This window comes from Pollachius pollachius (assembly GCF_949987615.1).
Source record: "Pollachius pollachius genome assembly, chromosome: 6".
Lineage (NCBI taxonomy): Eukaryota > Metazoa > Chordata > Actinopteri > Gadiformes > Gadidae > Pollachius > Pollachius pollachius.
The window spans coordinates 8264888-8282402 of record NC_136939.1 but is presented as its reverse complement, the minus strand read 5'-3'; the positions used below and the strand labels follow the sequence as shown (position 1 = coordinate 8282402).

General features: G+C 46.1%; 1 protein-coding gene across 1 annotated transcript in view; it reads left to right on the top strand.

Moving 5' to 3' along the window:
• Window positions 1-17515, top strand: part of camkk1a (calcium/calmodulin-dependent protein kinase kinase 1, alpha a) — a 47874-nt gene that overhangs the window by 1941 nt on the left and 28418 nt on the right. Inside the window, exon 2 of the mRNA XM_079738653.1 lies at window positions 13207-13739. Coding sequence (XP_079594779.1) covers window positions 13380-13739 — 360 coding nt within the window. The 5' untranslated portion in view covers window positions 13207-13379. The remainder of the gene's footprint in view (window positions 1-13206; window positions 13740-17515) is intronic.

Here is a 17515-nt window from a genome sequence, read left to right as displayed (position 1 = left end):
CACAATGGATGTAGGGGGTCTGTGATACAGAGAGGTGAGGAGAGGCTCAATGACTCATCGCGGGAGACTGACACGAAATGTCGAGCCGGCAATACATCTGGATACTATTCTGAAATGAGGCAACACTGAGGAACACATCATGTCCTGACATGAAACCAGACATTACATGGACATGTGGTTCTCACTCAGTGTATACACACCTTTGATGGCTGCATGAAATATACAGCTTAATCAGTGAATTTATTATAAAACGGTTCTACCTACTGGATTATCATAGTCACATCACGAATGCATTTGGACCTAAATTACCTTTGGTGTAAACATCCACACACAAGGTATTCAGGGAGCCCCATGGAAGGTCCAACGCAGACAGTGTTGCCACTGTCTCCCTGCAGAGACACTTCAGCCTCTCTCCAAGCGGACCCCTTTTGAGGCAGCGCAGACTGAGTGCCGTCTGGTGAATTCTGACACCCGTCCTCCTTGAATCCGTGCCAAAGAAGCACTTTAATGGATGCTTTTTCACGGCCTTTCATGTTGACTCAATACGAGGCAATGTCGCATCTGTCATGGGTCGTTCCGGGGGGGTGGATTGCATCGTATCTGCCACCATCGCTTCCACGATGGGACCCAAGGGACTGGCTGCCTGGACACACTTGTGCCGTATTGGGCAGGCCAGCCGGCCAGCCGCCGAGCAGGGCTGAGGTGAGACGTCTAACCCTTTATTGGGTTGGTTCAAGGATCAGCCACCCAGCGCTGAAGTATGACTCCCCAAGCCCTCGTTTGGTATCGAAACAAGATGTAGGGAGGAGGTGGAGGCAAGGTGCAAAGGAGGCTGTCCTGTCCTCATGTACATCTCTGTGTGTAACTCCGCTCGGCTTTAGAAACAGAGAGAGATGAGAGATGTGTTTCTTCCAATAGCTGCACACGGCAGCTTTTGTTCCATGTCCTTTTCAAGCTTGGGTACAGAACATGTTGTGTTTACTGTGCCGCGCAGGTGGTGCCTACCTCAGCCAGAATTCGTTTGTGTTGTAAGTGTTATCTCTGGACTAAAGGATTTGATGTAGGCTCAGCAGGCCTATAGGTGCTGCTAGTACCGTTTTGTTTAGGTGATACTAAGGTACGTGGTAAGTGTTTAGATCGTGTTACTGTTCAGATGAAGGGTTTGCACTTTATTTCCTGCCAAAAAATGAATGACTGATGCCCTTTGAAAATCATTTAAATATTTACCTTTATATGTCACCACTAATTTGTAGCACAAGTACCTACTCAGTGTCTGACTTGGACATTGCATAGGAGCATTGAAATAATATCATTATGTTGGTAGTAATGTTTTCTTGGTCATTGTTTAGTTATTAATCACAAGCCTATTTGTCTTTATGGGGACAAATTGTTATGTCTCATGTAAGGCGTTGCAATATACAATTTTCATTAACCTACTTTACGGTATATTTAGGTTTGACTAAGAATAGAGCAGCAGGCCTACTACAACTTCCTTTAATTTACTCTCATTATTGCGGAGTATTGCTAACAAGAAATGCATTCGGTTACACCAGCTTTAGTTGTGATTACACATTACAATAAAAGGGTAATCAAACCATTATAATCAGGCAAACAAATCATCTTCTGCTACTGTACTCATATCAAACCGAAACCTCATACGAATGAGAAAATACAGCCATATTACGATGCAGGAATACTTCCATGTTTTCATAATTCCTGCCTCACCTGAAGCCCGCTTTAATTCTGCTTTGTCGTTGGAAGTGTTACATCATGTGTATGACCCTCACTATGCCTTCATGCATGATGACCAATATTAGCTGAACAGCCTTTAGCATGAGATGTGCTTGGGTCGGGCCTTTTATGCTGATGTCACATTAGCATGGTCATCACGCAGTAGCATAGTCAGACAGGCATGATGCAAAGTTTTTTCACAACAGTGCTATCGCATGTTATCACAAGTGCCATAAAAGGCAGTCAGGTCAGGGGTGACTCAGTTTTTCTTATATAGAGTTCTGCAACTCTGGAATCCAACAGTGCACAACATGATTAGAGATTAGCTGAGTATCTTCCTTCAACGCAATATATTTTGACATCTGACACATTCTTTGTGTCACGCACAGCTACCGTGTTCATCATCCTTGTCAATATGTTGGCGTTATAAAACATATTTCTTTGTGTGTTTGTATACGCATGTAATTTTAAGCTGTTCTTGTTCTCAGGGCATAAACCTGGCCTATCATTCTCAAGTTTTTTTTGGGGGGGCTTGAATTGCTATGTGCAGTGAATGTCAACTGTGATGTTAACATTCATACATTTCCTCAATTTGTTTTTGATCAAATCATCTACAGAATGCCAAGCCGCATTATTTTACATTTCCTTTTTAATTGTTTTGAATGATTGTTTTTAGTTCACACAGCGAAAGCTCCCACTCAGTTCTACTCCTGGAGAAGGACCTTTTGAATGACCGTATGCGGCATCCATCACAACCCAAATTAAAGTAAACAACAATTAAAGGCAACCCAAAGGGAAGGAAAAGATTGAAGCAATATCAGGACCTAAAAGAGCCCTGAGTGCACAACCAGAGAGAGACGACTTCATTAGTCTTCATTAAATCCCGGTAAAACCCCCATCTGCTCAGCAGCCTTCCTACAAAGCAGGACCACCAAAATAGCTCAGGGGGTTTTCAGATCTTTTGGGTTCACCTCAGCAGTAGTCATACCTTCTTCTCAACTCAGCCTCCAACTCTTCCCCAAGCTAGCTACAGTCCCCCTCTGCGTGCCCGTGAGCCTGACAGCAGCCCTTCTGGCTAGACAACATCCTCTGTTGACACACATAAGCGTGTGGGTAACCTCTGAGTAGGTCGACTCAAGAAAGCACTCAGCAGGAGAAGGGTGCAATTCGGTTGTTGGTTTAACATCGCACAGCACTTCCCAGGAAAGTGGTGGTTTCTATTCACTTATCTAAATGCGTTGTTTTCTTGGCTCTGTTTTGTTTATTTATTTTTTTCAAGGCTTTCCATTTAGCCATCATCAGAAAGAGGCAATTATCCTTGCTGTTTACTTGCAGACTATTTGCCTTATTTGTGATTCTGGCGAGGTAAAGCATTCAGGCCTTCCAAGAACATGCAAGTTTGCTTTATTTAAATCCAACAAGGACTTCATTTGTAATAAACAGCTTTTTTTAAATTGGGATAATCGTGTTGATTACCTCTCCCTTTCAGGATTCCAAAGCTCTGTGTGTGTGTGTGTGTGTGTGTGTGTGTGTGTGTGTGTGTGTGTGTGTGTGTGTGTGTGTGTGTGTGTGTGTGCGTGTGTGTGTGTGTGTGTGATAAACTATGAATATTTGATGCTTGCGCATGATTTGTTCCGCCATTTCAGTGTTCTTTGTATTACTACGGCTCTCAAGGAGCGGTTTTGTGTGTCGGCGTCCGTAGTGATGTGGATGTTCGCTCCTCGCTCCACCAACCTGTCCCTGTGGAGGAGAAATCCCGAGAATCTGTCCCACACTGTTCCAAAGCTACTCCCCTTCTGTGGGAGTTATGGAAAACATGTAGGCCTATTAACATGAACATGAAGAATGAGGACATTTATAGTGACATGCTTTGCATGACAATATGATGATAAATCCCCAGCTGTCCAACTGAGAATTTTTATTTGCATTAAAGTATAGTTTAGCTGAAGGTGTGTTATCAGCTGAAAACCAGTCGTACTGTTCTCTCTTCCGTTTCTTCATTGCGACGAGTCCATATCCTTTCCTTTCAGTTCCCACCTCCGGGTGATGAAGGATCATTTAAATAGTGCCTACCCCTCATTGCCTGGAGTACTTATTAAATGTGATCAAGCTTCTCCTTCTCAGGACGGAGAAATCGAGCCATTCGACCAAATGTGTTTCAAACGTTCCTTTTGAGTGAGGAATTATTTATACTATGTCATGGCAAACGGCCAAACTCAGTCTGGATTACCCTTAAAAAAAACATGAAAGATAATTATATTTTTCCTCCACTTTGCTCTTTCAATTTGCTTTCCGCCGTCCTATGCTAACCCTATATTATCGTTACTTAAATCCTCTCTTTATAGATGCTAAAGAGTCGGTCCACATTCCTCAAACATTTTCGTCCCATGTTTATATACTGTAAATCTAATTTGTCCAGGGTTATCATATTACAGAAGATTTTCTCGGAATGCTGCTTTTCATCGTCATAGAAAAAGAGGGAATTTTTTTTCCAGTTTGACTGGAAAGTCCTACTTGATCTCGACCAAAACCCTTAGGCATTCATCAAGCTCTTCTTTCCTCAAGAACTTGATTGGCAGGTACAAGTAACAAGACACACACATACCCCCAACAATCTCTCCACGCAACTCCAGCGCATTTAACCACAACACATGGCTGTCCTGATCTCAGGAGGCGGGTGATCTTCACTGCCCAGCTCATGGGGTGGTGATTAAGATAGGGCCTGGGTCTGGCCAGCCTGGAGCAGATCCGGAGGGCCTTGTCAATAGCGAAGTTCCAAAAAATTAATTCAAGCCGCTAGAAATTCTGCAATAACCAAGCAACCATTCAGTTATCATTCTTATTATAATGATGGAAAAAGCACCAAGATAGCGGCTTGGAATGTGTGTGTCATCTTGTTCAACCCTCCTATTGACATGGCTGAACATAAGGAATCTAAACCACTACCCTATGTAAGGGCTACTACATTGGCTGGTGCTGGAAATTAATCTGAAATAACCCTGACATTCATGAAGAAGTGGTTCTGTTCTGCATCGCCCCAACATTGACCCCTTGTTTCAAGGCTCCTCCTAAAAGCCTTTCCACTGGAAGTCCTGGATTAAAACGCCAGTGTCGCCTTGGTTTTTATATAAAATATATATATACACACACACTCCCACGCTGGGGGATATCCAATGGCAGCCCTTGTAGATTAAGACCCAGCAGACTGTGAGCGTGCACTGGGATGAGCCTGAGCAGATGGCGTTCTGTTTACAGTATATCTGGTTAGCCCAGACTTGTCAGGAGTTGCTAGTGGCGTTTCTGTGACTTGCGGTTTGAGATGTTGGAGCTGGGCGGTCGCCACTGCCGCCGCCGCCGCCGCCACAGCCCGGAAAAAAACGCATGTCACATGGCGTTCTGTCATTGGTCGTAATTGCTGTCAATGTCAAATGGTTTGTGGAAAAGCGGATGGAAGTCCCTACTGAATGCTATGTTATCGTCTACAAAGTGAAGTTGTTTTTTGGGGAATCTAATTTTATGAATAATATGATATATTTGTTTTAAAACCCTCATGGGTTATGTTGGCATTGGTCCAGTGGATGGAGTTTGACAATTCGAGAGCCCAGAGAGCAACTTTAGGAGGGGGAAGGTGTCAATGCTTGACTCTGGTAAAAGAGGTGGATGTCCGCGGGGCTGGATTTAATGAATCTCTTTACCAATTATACGGCCTTCTCCCTAACGAAACAGCCAGCAATCAGACCGAGCCTGGAAGAGAGGGATGATGAAACACCCGAGAAAAGGTGTAACGGCTCCTGCAGTTGTGGGTGTAATGTGCATGAATGCCATCGCTTTTAGCCAGAAACCTCTCTCCGCTACTTGGGTATTTCATTTGCAACTTCAGAGACAAAGGCAGAGAGAGACCGGGTGCTCTCTCATTTGCTCCGGCGCCGTCTACACTTATTTTTCTGAAGCAAAGTACAGAGACAGCGCAAAATACACACAGATGGAGAGAAAGAGAGAAATAAAATTGAATTAAACATTGAAAAAAATACGGATAAAGTGACAGAGATACAGAGAGAGAAATACGGAGAGAGAGAGGTGAATACAGATGGAGGGATGGAGAGAGAGTACTTCAGATAGAGAGACAGTGAGAAATGAAGAGAGAGAAATACAGATAGACAGAGAGGGAGAGTAAAACACAGAGAGAGACAGTTATACAGATAGAGAGACAGCGAGAGAAATACAGATACAGTGAGAGAAACCAAGAATGACATTGAAATAAATACAGCGTGACAGAGATACAAAGATACATATACAGAGATAGAAATACAGATAGCGAGACAGTTAGCGAGGGGAATTCAGATATTTAGAAATTTAGAGAGATACAAATACCGAGAGAGATTGAGTGATAGACAGAGGAATACAGATAGAGAGAGAGTGACGGAGAGACTACGAGACAGGCAGCCCAGTGCATCCTCTGCTTTAACAATTAATTTAAGAAGAGGTGAATGGAAAATAAAATATTTAAAAAATAATAAAGAAGAAGTGGATGATGGCTAAAGGGAGACTCTTGAATTGATACATCGCCACAATGGGTGCTCTTGAAATATTTGTTGATTTCACAGCTGTATGTTAATAAGCTACGCTGTCGCTTGGATTTGGCCCAGCCGCTGTCTCAAAGCACTTATTCAATCAAACATGTCGCTGGATGAGTGTGCACTGGACATTAGAGTCAGGAAAATAAGGCGAGAGAGCGAGTGAGTCCGTAAGTAGCTAGTTGTCCATTCTGTTTCAACTTTATAATACCCTTTTAAACCCTCATGAAAATGACCCCAGGCTATAAAGCACATTTTTAACAGACCAGGCCAGAGATTGTAATCAGTTGGATGTTAATACGAAATACAGACGTGTGTTGCATAAAAACATTGCACATAAAATTCATAAATACAACATTTACTATGAAATCTGTTCATCCATTGATCAGATGCTTGATGGTCTTTGTCCGCCTACCCAACAACTGAAATCATCGTTATGTCCTCCTTTGCTCATTTGATAACAGGTCTACCAATAGAAACTTGTCTATCTGTGTTTCCATACAATCTGCAGCAGTCCTCTTAGCATAGGGGCGGTGGTGTCTGTAAATGGTGGACAGATTGAGATGAGTCAGGCTTAACCAATGCTGTTGTTGATACGAGAAGACGACTGAGAAGAGATTGAGTTTTCCGGCTGACCTTTTGTCAAGCCCAGAGCGCAACGGGAGTCAGAGCGGCGTCCCTCCCTGAGTGTGTCGTGTGTCACACAACACGCACGCACGCACACACACACCCACACCCACACACACCTCTTGCGACATTTCTGAAGTCCACACTGCTCTATTCATTTATTATTTTATGTGATTTTCCACACAAAAAAATTGTTCAAACAATAAAAATGCAAAACATCATTGGCAATGATATGATTGACTGATCAAATTCAAACGGTAAATATGTAAATACATATATAAGCAGGGATATATTTGAGTGCAGTCTTTCAGAAGTTATTGTCCCAAGAATCGGATATAAAACCCACTAATGTGTCGTTGAACAGTTAGAGTTCTGCCTCTAGTTACTACAGTTCTGCCTTAGTTACTAAAGTTCTGCCTCTAGTTACTACAGTTCTGCCTCTAGTTGCTACAGTTCTGCCTCTAGTTACTACAGTTCTGCCTCTAGTTACTACAGTTCTGCCTCTAGTTACTACAGTTCTGCTTCTAGTTACTACAGTTCTGCCTCTAGTTCTGTTCTTTGGGCCATTGAGTCTGGCATCACGTTGATGAGCCATATTCACTCCCTCATTAAACTTCTCTGCTGTCTCTGCTCCAGGCTGATCCTGTTTTTTTCCTTTGTGTGAGGAGGACAGACATGTGTGCGTTACTAATAGTGTACACAGTTGTACTGGGTCATTGTTTGTGAGGAAATATTAGGTAGTTTTAGTAATAATGACATTAACATAAAACCATTAGAGATATTGTCTATGGATCGGATGATGCATCGATTTTCTTGAGCGATGTTGATTGGATTTATAAGTAGATTATTTCCTTCATTATAGTCATTAATTTGTGTAGGCCTACTCGTCTACCTTGTGTGTGTGTGTGTGTGTGTGTGTGTGTGTGTGTGTGTGTGTGTGTGTGTGTGTGTGTAACAATTCTGCCACTAGCCTAATTTGTTGACTCATACCTGGTCAATTACGATTCTCTTTGTTTTTGTCATCTGTACCAAGATTTCTTTGGGAACTGTTTTCATCTGGAAGCGATTTCAGAAGATTAATTAAACAGACTACATATCTAGTCAATTGGGTGAGCTGAACCCCAGCAGCAGATTCTGTTCACGAGGTCGGTGGACGTGCTAAGTGTGTGTCAAGGGGACAGAGCGGGACGGCGGGGATCAGGGGTACCTGCCTTCTCCTGGGGGACCCGTCGCAGGGTGGAAATGAGGGACTGGGGGGGTGGGGGTGGTGGGTGGGGGTGGTTCTCAGAAACCCATTCCACAGGGGGGCTCTGCAATCTCCCCCGGCGACAGGATTATATGCCACAGGAACGCCATCCCCCACCTCCCTCTCCCCCCCATCCCCCCTTCCTCTGTACAGCATGACGTGTCATCACTGCTGTGAATGGACCAGCACCGGCTGTACAGGGCGCTTGGAGGAGCCGAAACAAAGCAGATTGTTGTGTAAGAGTTGGTGCTGCAGGACACTAGGTGGAGGGGTGTGGGTGTGTGTGTGTGTGTGTGTGTGTGTGTGTGTGTGTGTGTGTGTGTGTGCACGCCCTCAGAGTCCTTAGCTCCGCCCCCTAAACTCCTCCTCACGTCCCGGAATTGTCTCCCGACTCAAAGAAGAGAGCAGGTGAGCCTCTTGGCTGCCTGTCTGCCTGCCTGTCTTCCTGCGTGTCGGTCTGCCTGCCTGCCTTGAGGCTGGACTCCCGGAGCTCCGTCCTCCTCAGTAGGTCTTCCACCCGGGCTTTGTGCTGCTTTGGGAGGCATTCGGGGAGGGAAGTCCTTCAAGTGTCCAGCAGTCATGGCAGAGCTTCTGTCCCAGTCGGAGAGTAAGTAAAGAGAAGTGGTAAAACTGTGCAGGAGTTTGCATCGCTGAGGAACAGTATCCTGTGTAATCTGGTAATTAGAGTATTTATATCTCAAGGTTTAGAAGTTCCTTCTGTTCCTTCTGAGTGTGAATGCGTGCGTGTGCCAGACCTATTAAGGTTCATGTGAAGCCAGAGGAGCGTTTAACAGTCTCAGGGATGAGGGTGACCGGTGTATCACCTCCATTGGCCGGATTATCCATGGGATTGAATTAAAGGGGCAGAGGGATTAGAGCTACAGGTGACCATCCCTGTGGCGGTAATTCCCCTCCCAGCTACACCAATGGGACGTGATATAACTACGTTTTTCAGTTGAATTTTCTCACCAGCACCCATAGATGCATCATTAAGAGGTGGACAATTTCCAACAATATATTGGTTGAAAAATACTAATGATTGCATTTTTTGTAATGATGGATGTTTCGTTTTTGCTTGATGATTCAGAACATTTATTTGATTATTAATATCATGACTCTCACAAGACTGTAATTCTGAAATGGCCTGGCCTGGCCTTTGAAAGATTGCCCATTGCATTGCGAATCCCCTCAGGGTTATTATTTGCAAACCTGATCCAATGGTTTCCACAATGGTAAGTGTCAAAGCTGTTTGTCGCTATGGTGTTGAGTTTGTCTTTCCCTTATTTGCTTTAGATTTGCGTACCCGTTTAGCAGCTAGGTCGGTGTTGTCGGTATCTCCCTACTGTAAACTGTAAATATTTGAAGACCTTCAGTTAAGTATACAGGATTATAGTTTTAGAGGTGACAACAGGACACATTAGGATGTCCCCTGCCGTGCTGTCAATGCGAGCACTGATCATCGGCTCCGGAACAGACCTCTCGTCAATATGTACTGTGTTGATCACATCGACTCTGGCCTTCTTAATGTCACCCACGTTGCTAATCAAACGCCTAAACCTTCACACATCACACGCGGCACAGCGGCCCCCTCGGCATTTCCTTTCCAAAGGAAAAGGCTAGAACGGATCTTGAGACGGCAGTAACCTTGAAATTCAAGGTTTTTCCCACGTACAACTGTCCACCCTCTTTCAAAATCGATTTCCTCCCGAGGTAAAACGTTAAACGCTTCATCCCCATCGTGCACGGAAAGAAGAAAACAAAACATGTTTGTCAAGAGAAGCAACAGCCCACATATTTTCTGGCAGAAGACCCGCAAAAGCCCGACCTTGGTGCTGACTCTCATCTCTTCTTCTGACTTCTCTCCCAACTCAAGTCCTGAGTCATTTAATCACTTGGGCGAGGTCGCAGCCAGGTTTTGTTCCAGACAGCTGCAGGGAATAAAGGCTGGCAAACGTTGATAACTTGAATTCATCGCTGGAAGAGACTTTATTTCCCTGTGCTTTTCTAAAGGTAACAAGAAATGACCCATTTAGATGTTTTTGTTCAAGAAGCAATCATTTCTCTGCATTTAAAAAGAATGGCCTTTATTGAATCTGCCAGCTTAATTAAGGGGAAAGCTTGCCTATTCTGTCAGTATGATTGATTTGGCTTCCTACTTTTCATCAGTGTTGTGCACAAGCTGTGTTTATATTTTAATACCCAAATTGATGTCCCTCTGGTTTGAGGTGATCTATAATTCTGATAAACCTGCTTTCTTAAATCTTTTTGCTGCTAAAACTATTAGTAATATGACAGATGGATCGATAAAGCTTTGAACTTATATTTTGGTGTACTGCCGTTGAGCTTTATCATATAATTCATAACGATGTTCATATCATTTAATATTTTGATATAATAGGCCTTGCGGTTCCTTCAGAGTGGAATCGTGTAAGCGTAGCATAGCATTCTGAATGGCGAGCACACGGTTGTTAAGCCGCGTCATGTTATTCTTCCGTGGGCCTTGACCAGGGAAGATGTCATTTGTCAACCGTATGGAGTTATGTGTCAAAGTGTGAAACTCTCATACATGCTCAGTGTGCCGTCTACAATCAATATAGTGTGATCTTTGATGACAGGGCCGTTATTTATGTGTGACCGGTTTGAAGCGGGGCTGAATACTGGTGCGAAGAAAAATATATTTTTATAACAGCAAGGGATGTTTTCTACTATCGGAGGAAACAATGGTCATGTTTACTGGCTGATGTTTTAAGACGTCCATCATGAATAAAATACTCTCTCGCTCCGTTGCCTTCAAATAAAATACCTTTCTCAGGATGAAGAACTTGTTTATATTGATCGTCAAATCACTAATTTGAGCAGTGGAGCGTTGAGGTATGTGTGTGTGTGTGCGTGTGTGTGTGCGTGTGTGCGTGTGCGTGTGCGTGTGTTCATGCATCAAGTCGGAAGACTCCATCAGACAATGGGTGGTAGCCATGGGCAACTATGAGTGCAACTATGACTGATCAAGACTAGCATGTGGTTAAATCCAAGACTAAAGAAGCAGCACATTACTCAGTCTATCTGCCTCTCTCATGCACACACACACGCACGCACGCACATACACAACCACACACACTCACTCCCCAGATGATGTTAGTATGATTATTTACAGCCATAGAGCATTGATCCAGCCGTGGTCTCGGGTATCACCAGCACCCCTTCCCCAGAGGAGGGCATAAGTCATTGTGTGTGTGTCTGTGTGCATGTGTTTTATGCATCCTGTCACATTAACATAGTCATTTAACAGGCAGAGACATCTTCATGCATCTTCGTCTGTATGGTGTTTATATCGACACAGGGGATGGCTTAAGTGTCTACTCATATGTCAAACTGTTGCATTGTTCTGTGCGTCTGCCTACCCTTTTGTTCCAACTGATGTCAAACAAAGGCTGCACCTATGGGGAAAAATACCTAATTTAACCAGTATGGACCCACTGCCAACAAAAAAGAGAGTTGCTTTTATGTTGTAATACCTGGCAGGGCGTGTTTTTTGACCACAACTCATTTCAGGGAAAAGCCTGAGCAAGTGTTCCGTTTACGTCTGGTCTCCTGAGACGGATGGCTTTGGCTGCAGTTCAGCAACATGCGCTGCTCGGATCTCCGTGTGTATCGTTGTTATCATTTCCCATCCCATCCCTCCAGCGCCACCACCCACACCCCCACCTTCCCGGACTCTACTTCTATACACACACACACCCCCCCCCCCCCCCCCACTCCTGCTCGTCGTCCGCAGCTCTCTATCCCCTCCGCTCCGTGTTGAGTGGATCGTTATCATACCGTTCCACTCAAAAACAAAAGGTATGCAGATAAGTGGCGACATGCCAACGGCATGTCGCCACTCATCTGCATCCCTTTTGTTTTTGGGAATGTGTGGAACGCTACCTGGGCCGGCCAGCTGGGCCACAGAGGGCTTTGATAGACTCCACCCACCCACGCACTTAAGAGGCCAGCTGCTGCCGCCACCGGCTGCGGAGAGAGATTTTCACAGGAGATAAAAGGAGGAATCCGCGATAAACAAAAAGGCGCAATAAACAAATCGCGGTAAACGCATGAATCAAGTGGCGAGCTGTTACAATCAAGCGCTTACATGTGTCGCTGCACGTATGCGTGTGTGTGCATACACACGAGTACACACACACACTGGTATGCATTCATTGACCCACACCAAACACAGAACACACGGGCATACATAAACTGCAATACATTGATGGATATATACATGGACACACACACACACACACACACACCAACACACAGGTAAACAAACACAGGAGCACACACATATACACATACACAGGCACAAATGCTTTCACAGACACACTCACACATATGTGCATGTACGTACACACACACACACACACACACACACACACACACACACACACACACACACACACACACACACACACACACACACACACACAAATGGGTATATAAACACGGGAGCACACACACATACCCAGGCACAAATGCTTTCACAGACACACACACACACATATGTGCATGTACACACAAAGGAGGCTAATATCACAACCACATTGCGTGTGTTCTTGTGTGTGTGTGTGTGTGTGTATGTCTGCCTGTCAATTTGTGCGTCTGTGTTCACGGTAACACATTTAGAAGGTGATACACAAAGGGCCCCAGAGGCATGGAGAAGAATGAACCCTGCAGGGTCCAGACATGGTTTCATTACCCTGGCTTTGGTCTTCATTTCTGACCTGTGGAGGGTTACTTTACCCAGTGGCCGGATGGAGGATTCATCTGCTGCCTCATTGTCTATCTGACCTAACTCTACGATTGCTGCGCTGCCGGGACATACAGGTCCATGCCATACAGAGTGGTTTTGAAAGGACATAACAAAAAAAAGATAAAAAAAACAATCATTGAGAAGCACCTTGATCTATAGGTATGTAAAGCTGCTATTTGTTAGAGTTCGGCGAGAGGTGATGAGGCCATAACCCCGTGTGTCTGTGTCCTCTTGTGTTCCAGTCTCCCCCAGGCACTAGGTGCCTCCACCCCCAGGGAAGGCCCCCGCCCACGTTGATGCTGCTGGGCTGCCCTCCCCTAGGCTCTCCCCTCCACCTCCTCCTCCCTCTCGCCTCTCCCCCTCCTCACCCAATCCTCCCCCTCCCCCTCCCCCTCCTCTCCCCGTCGTCATAGTGATGAGCGGCGACCCGGGGTGCGGCCGGCGGGCCAGTGATCCCGCCCCCCTCGGCGACTCGGCGGAGGAGCGCACCGGCGAACTCGCCGATGTCATGGCGGCGCTGATGGCGTGCGACCCGCCGTCGACGCCGCCTGGCGCCAACGGCCTGAAGAACGGAGCGGCGGCGGTGGCGGCGGCGGCCAGGAGGAAGGGCCAGGGCCCCCCGCCACGACCCCAGCTGGCGGGCAGGAAGCTGTCGCTGCAGGAGCGGGGGATGCACCAGGGGGGCCAGGGGGGGACCGGGCACGCCGCCTCCCACCGCGCGGCCCCCCGCCGGCCCACCGTGGAGTCCAAGCGCGTATCCATCTCTGACGCCCAGGTGAGGTTCCCGGCTGTTACCGTGGCGACGTTGGTAATCGTTACCGGGGTGAGGTTCACCACTGTTACCAAGGTGACGTAAGTAAACGTTACCCAGGTGAGGTTCACGGCTGTTACCGTGGCGACGTTGGTAATCGTTACCGGGGTGAGGTTCACCACTGTTACCAAGGTGACGTAAGTAAACGTTACCCAGGTGAGGTTCACGGCTGTTACCGTGGCGACGTTGGTAATCGTTACCGGGGTGAGGTTCACCACTGTTACCAAGGTGACGTTAGTAAACGTTACCCAGGTGAGGTTCCCGGCTGTTACCGTGGCGACGTTGGTAATCGTTACCGGGGTGAGGTTCACCACTGTTACCAAGGTGACGTAAGTAAACGTTACCCAGGTGAGGTTCACGGCTGTTACCGTGGCGACGTTGGTAATCGTTACCGGGGTGAGGTTCACCACTGTTACCAAGGTGACGTTAGTAAACGTTACCCAGGTGAGGTTCACGGCTGTTACCGTGGCGACGTTAGTAATCGATACGCAGATGACACTAGCGATCTTTACCAAGTCAGGGCTAGTGAGCGTTGCCAAGGTGAGGCTACTGATCGTTACCCAGACGATGGTAATGATCATTACCCAAGTGAGGCTTACCCAGGTGAGGTTAATAATCACAACCCTGGTGAGGCTAGTAATTGTTACCCAGATGAGGTAATAATCGTTTCTCGTTAATAATCATTAAGGACATGGAGTGTAGGAGGATATTGACTTTGTCTTATAACATGTTCTTATACTAAAATGAAATGATGAAAATGGCCCCTTCAAATTGTTAAGAGAGAGAGCGAGAAAGAGAGATGGGAGGGTGAGTGAGAGAGAAAGCGCTATCAATTAATTTGACTTGATAGCTCAAATGTACTTTATCGTGATCAACCTCGGTTGGTCTATTCAGATCAGGTCATTGACCAGGGACTGCATGTTCTGGTCATTTCCCCCCTCAGATAGTTTTTATTGCAAGGATATTAAAATACTGTTAGATTAGAGCGGTACATTAATGCGCCTCGGGATGTGCCTAAGCAGGCATCACTTAATGAATCAGGGTTGGCTAATCCTTCTGTGTGTGTGTATGTGTGTGTGCGTGTTCAACTGTGCACCCTCACATGCGCATGTGTGTCTCTGTAACTCGTGTGAGCATGCACAGGCGTGTGCTTGAACACCCTCTTGCTTGTGTGTAAGCGTAGTAAACACTCAGGCTCAACATGAGTGATCCTAAAGAGTCAATCCTATAACCTAATAGATTTAAAGATGATGAATAAAGCAGGACCATACACGATAAACATCACATTATACGTAGCGCTGTTCCACATGCGTCAGATGCAGCCTCTCCTGCTGTCTTTGCGGCACAACGAATGCAGAAACCCTGGCTCGGCCGGTGAGCCTGCCGTGACCTCCGCCGACCCTTCTGCAGATTACCGCAACACGCTGCCAGGTCCGTCACAGACACGGCTCCAACCGACTGCCACGGCGCTACGCTAACAGCGCCTCACTGCTCAGAGACCTGGGGGAGACAGCTCTGCCCTGAGATCCTCTGGGGCTGCCTGAGAGAGAGAAAGAGGGGGAGAGAGACTGGGGGAGAGAGAGAGAGCTCTGACAGGCGCATAAAGACCGGTCGAGGAGGAGCGAGAAATGGAGAAAAACTAGCCTTGAGGGATTGCCGCTCAGCCGTGAAATGGCAGTTTGCTTGTCTTTCGTCTCGGTTTCTCTCGGGTCGAAACTGAATTCCTCTCGGCGTAAATCCTGTTTGGCTCCCGGCTCCTGAAGAAAATGCAATTTGAAGAGTGAGCCGTAGGGGAACACAACCAAATGTTGTCTGACCACGCCGTAAAAGAGGGTTACAACCCTGACGACCCCTAAAGAGGCGCTGTGAGACAGCGTTATAGATTCACATGGTCAGGGAGCAGGCTCTCACTCTCTCTCACTCTCTCACTCTCTCTCACTCTCTCTCTCTCTCACTCTCTCACTCTCCCTCAAGATTCAAAGGGCTGGAAAAATTGCTCTAACATTGCCAAAGCAAACCATGTCAGATACAATAAAATAAGCTTAAGATACAAAAGGGTACCACATAGGATACGAAATAATAATAGTTTACATTTATTTTTGAAAAAAGGAAATTGTCTAAAAATACAATACAATATAATACAAATTCAGATCCATTCATCTATCTCTTTCTGTGTGTGTGTGTCTGCCCATACATCTATAATCTCCCTTCCTTTGTCAAACGTACTCCTCCTCCTCTCGGCATGACTGTAAGTCTGTGTGGGAGGATAGGATGAGCATCAAAACAGCCATTCATCGATGTGTGTGCGGTGAGGATTATGAAATACAATAACTGACCATGCGGATCAGTGGTTTCAAATCAGTCTTCTTTGACCTGTTTGACCCAATCGCCTACAGCCCTCCATCCCTCTGTCTTTATAGGGATTCATCTATATTAACTCAGTTGTTAATCCCTGGTGGTTGTCGAACAAAACAATAGCCAACCAAAATGTATTAGTAGATACATTTTTCAATAACTTTTGATTTTGAAATCAATGATATTATTATCCAGTGTTGGAAATGCCTGCAACACTTGAAGTGTGTACTATAGACACCAGTATATGCCACCAGCGTTAATACCCTGTGACTACTCATCTATTTCTTAATATCAACAGTCACATAGAAATTTGAAGTAAGATCTTCTAATTAATCATGTCATGAAAATCCTGCATCCAGAAAAGGGTGTGTGTGACATTCCCGAAGGGAGTTAGTGTGTGTGTGTGTGTGTGTGTGTGTGTGTGTGTGTGTGTGTGTGTGTGTGTTGGGGTCAGGCTGTGCTTGGGTGGAGCCAGAGGGGAGGAGTCATCCATCTGACTCCATGCTGTGATCAATCTGTCAATCTGGAGATTTATTAAGGCCCCAGAAAACCATTTTTCCATTCCTTGCCAAATATGCCGTATGTATGTGTGTCTGTGTGTGTCTGTGGGGGGGGTTGTGTAGTGCACAAAATATATGTTATGTGTGTGCGTGCACGCAGACAGCCTATGGCTAAACTGTTTCTGTGTGTGTGTGTGTGTGTGTCCGTCCGTCCGTCCGTCCAACCGTCCTCGAGGCTGGCCGCTAGCCGATGTGGCACTCATCCATCAGGCTTGACAGAGTATTAGCGGCAGTGCTAAGTTAACAAGACAGTACTCTGGACCTCCAGCACCCCTTCCTCTCTGCTCTTTCCTTTATTCTCGTATCTCCTCTTCTTCTCTCCTCACATTTTATCTCTTTTTCTCTTTTCCCAACCAAGTCTCTTCGTCTTTGTCCCTCCCTCCCTCCCTCCCTCCCTCCCTCCCTCCCTCCCTCCTTCACCAACTCATCTATCCCAGTCCCCCTTCCCTCTCACTCTCGGCACCCCCCTAAATCTCCCTCCAGGACACCAGCTAAATCTTCTTCTGTTGACTTGAACTGAATTGTTATTCCTCCAGTATTCTCTCTCTCTCTCTCGCTCTCTCTCTCTTACACCCTGTTCCTTCCTCCCGCCTGTGTGCGCGCCCCCGTCCGTTTATTCCGAGCTGTTTTGCTCCTGAACTTCCCTTGGCTGACGACCCCCGGTCTGCAGCATCAGGGAAGAGGACTCGTTCACGACGCGCAGACGTTGCCTTGCGTAATCTCCTCGCTCTTCTATCGAGCGGCACAGTCACGGTCAACCTCCACCTGGTGCATCCCACGTCTCTTAGATAATGTGTGTGTGTGTCTCTAGACTCATCCACACTT